Source organism: Sander vitreus, chromosome 21, assembly GCF_031162955.1.
Source record: "Sander vitreus isolate 19-12246 chromosome 21, sanVit1, whole genome shotgun sequence".
Classification (NCBI taxonomy): domain Eukaryota; kingdom Metazoa; phylum Chordata; class Actinopteri; order Perciformes; family Percidae; genus Sander; species Sander vitreus.
In genome coordinates, this window is record NC_135875.1 from 1,381,413 (window position 1) to 1,384,404 (window position 2,992).

The 2,992-nt window shown below is 44.5% G+C and overlaps 1 protein-coding gene across 2 annotated transcripts in view; it reads right to left on the bottom strand.

Moving 5' to 3' along the window:
* Positions 1–2,753, bottom strand: part of a1cf (apobec1 complementation factor) — a 20,597-nt gene extending 17,844 nt beyond the window's left edge. For both annotated transcript variants that reach the window (XM_078279351.1, XM_078279350.1), the window contains exons 1-2: positions 2,652–2,753; positions 1,477–1,611 (exon numbers count right to left, since the gene is read on the bottom strand). In XM_078279351.1, coding sequence (XP_078135477.1) covers positions 1,477–1,611; positions 2,652–2,753 — 237 coding nt within the window. The remainder of the gene's footprint in view (positions 1–1,476; positions 1,612–2,651) is intronic.
* Between the last annotated feature and the right edge of the window lie 239 nt (positions 2,754–2,992).

A 2,992-nucleotide genomic window follows, 5' to 3' on the forward strand; every position in this document is an offset into this window, starting at 1 on the left:
CTACCAGTTAGCTCCTCTGGTAGCTAAGAGTCTAATCTACCAGTTAGCTCCTCTGGTAGCTAAGAGTTTAATCACCAGTTAGCTCCTCTGGTAGCTAAGAGTTTAATCACCAGTTAGCTCCTCTGGTAGCTAAGCGTTTAATCACCAGTTAGCTCCTCTGGTAGCTAAGAGTTTAATCACCAGTTAGCTCCTCTGGTAGCTAAGAGTTTAATCTCCCAGTTAGCTCCTCTGGTAGCTAAGAGTTTAATCACCAGTTAGCTCCTCTGGTAGCTAAGAGTTTAATCACCAGTTAGCTCCTCTGGTAGCTAAGCGTTTAATCACCAGTTAGCTCCTCTGGTAGCTAAGCGTTTGGGGCTCTGGATACGTCACCCCGTGTATTGTTGTTATTGGTCGTAGTGTTATCCAATTGTGTGCAGTGAGATTTTCAAATGCATGCTTGGTGCTGTCCCTCGAGTTGGGCCAACTTCATCACTCAATGCCAGACCCTTAATCTTTCAGATTTGGGTCTGGATTTCCCACAGACTGTATATAAACTGGACCAACAGGTCCCGTGTCTCTGGACGGAGACCAGTGAAGGACATTAGAAGCTCTTTCCCGGTGATGGCTGAGCGTTACTGAGCAGCCTCCAACTGAGCTTGAAGACGTAGTTGTGACGTGAGCAACCTGTCTGAAAGTTGGAAGTCTTCTGGTAGCTGTGCCAAGAGAAATCTCAATCATTCCCAATCTAGCAGAGACGGAGAGCGTAGGTATATGTAAGGAGATAACATAGACACAGGCTCATTATTGATCACTAAAATGATAGTTAACATTAGTCATTACACTTAAACAGCTGATGGAAGTCCAAACTGCCTGAGAGCTTCTCCTGTACTATACGGTAACTCCTCTACTATGAGACAGGAAGTCTCGTGGTTATGACCCAATCGTTAGCCTATTGTTATAACAACGTCTGCTACGGAGCCATAACGTGAGCTACAAGGTAATGGAGCCTTTTATACGTTGTCGTGTTTCTTTAGAAATAAACAACGGACAAATAGAGTCTTTAAACGCTTCAGATGTAAAGGTATTCTCTGTCAAAGTGACGTCAGAATGAATGGCAGTCAATGGGATGCTAACGGGATGCTAACGGGGGGTGATGGCTTGGTAGCATCAGAATGGCTCCATAGGAGCTATGCGTTGTTGACAGACACTTACCCCCTTGGGATTTCCAGGCTAGCTCTATTGACAATCTCTGTTAAAATATAGCCTACAGTCATACAACTGTTAATACACAGACATTTCTTAGAGTGTAAGTTACCCTACGTGGAATTTGCCTTGATTGGTGCATACATACAGTACATAAACAAAGTTATTAAGCATTAATAAGACTTAACAATAAATACAGAAAGAAATATATACAAAATAGCTGATTGAGTAGTAGTAGTAGTTGAGAACAACATGCTGACTTCTTAATAATAGATATTATATATTATATAACACCTTTTCACACAGTGGAACCAGTTCGTCTTCGAACAGATCTCTCGGTAGTTTCCCCACAAAGATCTCGCTGCCTCGCTCTGGCGGCGGTCCGTCCCAGTTGGGCGGTGGGCCGCCGTACCGCCGCTGGCCGTTCTCCTGAAACACAAACCCCAAAAATATATATATATAGTACAAAACAAAGTAATGATTATTAAAGTATGCACCAAGTCTATTTTCAGGTGTCGAAAGCATAAGAAAAAGCACCAACAGGGACGTCAATAGTCCCGACCAAGCTCGTTTACTTAAAGCACTAAAGGGACATCAATAGTCCCGACCAAGCTCGTTTACTTATAGCACTAAAGGGACGTCAATAGTCCCGACCAAGCTCGTTTACTTATAGCTCTAAAGGGACGTCAATAGTCCCGACCAAGCTCGTTTACTTTAGCTCTAAAGGGACGGCAATAGTCCCGACCAAGCTCGTCTACTTATAGCTCTAAAGGGACGGCAATAGTCCCGACCAAGCTCGTCTACTTATAGCGCTAAAGGGACGTCAATAGTCCCGACCAAGCACGTTTACTTATAGCTCTAAAGGGACGTCAATAGTCCCGACCAAGCTCGTTTACTTAAAGCACTAAAGGGACGTCAATAGTCCCGACCAAGCTCGTTTACTTATAGCACTAAAGGGACGTCAATAGTCCCGACCAAGCTCGTTTACTTAAAGCACTAAAGGGACGTCAATAGTCCCGACCAAGCTCGTTTACTTAAAGCACTAAAGGGACGGCAATAGTCCTGACCAAGCACGTTTACTTATAGCTCTAAAGGGACGTCAATAGTCCCGACCAAGCACGTTTACTTATAGCGCTAAAGGGACGTCAATAGTCCCGACCAAGCTCGTTTACTTATAGCGCTAAAGGGACGGCAATAGTCCCGACCAAGCACGTTTACTTATAGCTCTAAAGGGACGTCAATAGTCCCGACCAAGCACGTTTACTTATAGCGCTAAAGGGACGTCAATAGTCCCGACCAAGCTCGTTTACTTATAGCGCTAAAGGAGACTTTTAGCGTCAATAACAACGACAACGGCACCTGACCAAGCGTCCATATTTTACGAGATGAGTGTGAGAACGTGTTGCAGAAGACAATAGGAGGGTTAACTAGAAAAGTGCCCGAGTCAGTGTGATCACGGCCTCGGTTACCTGCTGTAGTTGGTATCCTGTCCGTTGCATTAGCTCCCGCAGTGCCACCTCCTTCTGCGTGCCCGCCAGTCCGTCCCCGCCTGCTTTCTGATTGGATTCCATTGGGTGTGATTGACAGCGATATGTAAATCAGGGAAATTAGCGGTGCTCACTGGAAAACCACAGAAAACAACATGGTGTTTATGTTTCCTACAACAACCAAAGTCATTTACACCTCCACACATATCCAACTGTAGTGTAGTGTATAGTATGTAGGGTACGCTCAGCTATTAGCACAATTAGCAATTAGCTGTGCATTGTGGGTATTTTATAGTGGACTATATGTAAGGGTGAATGATGCA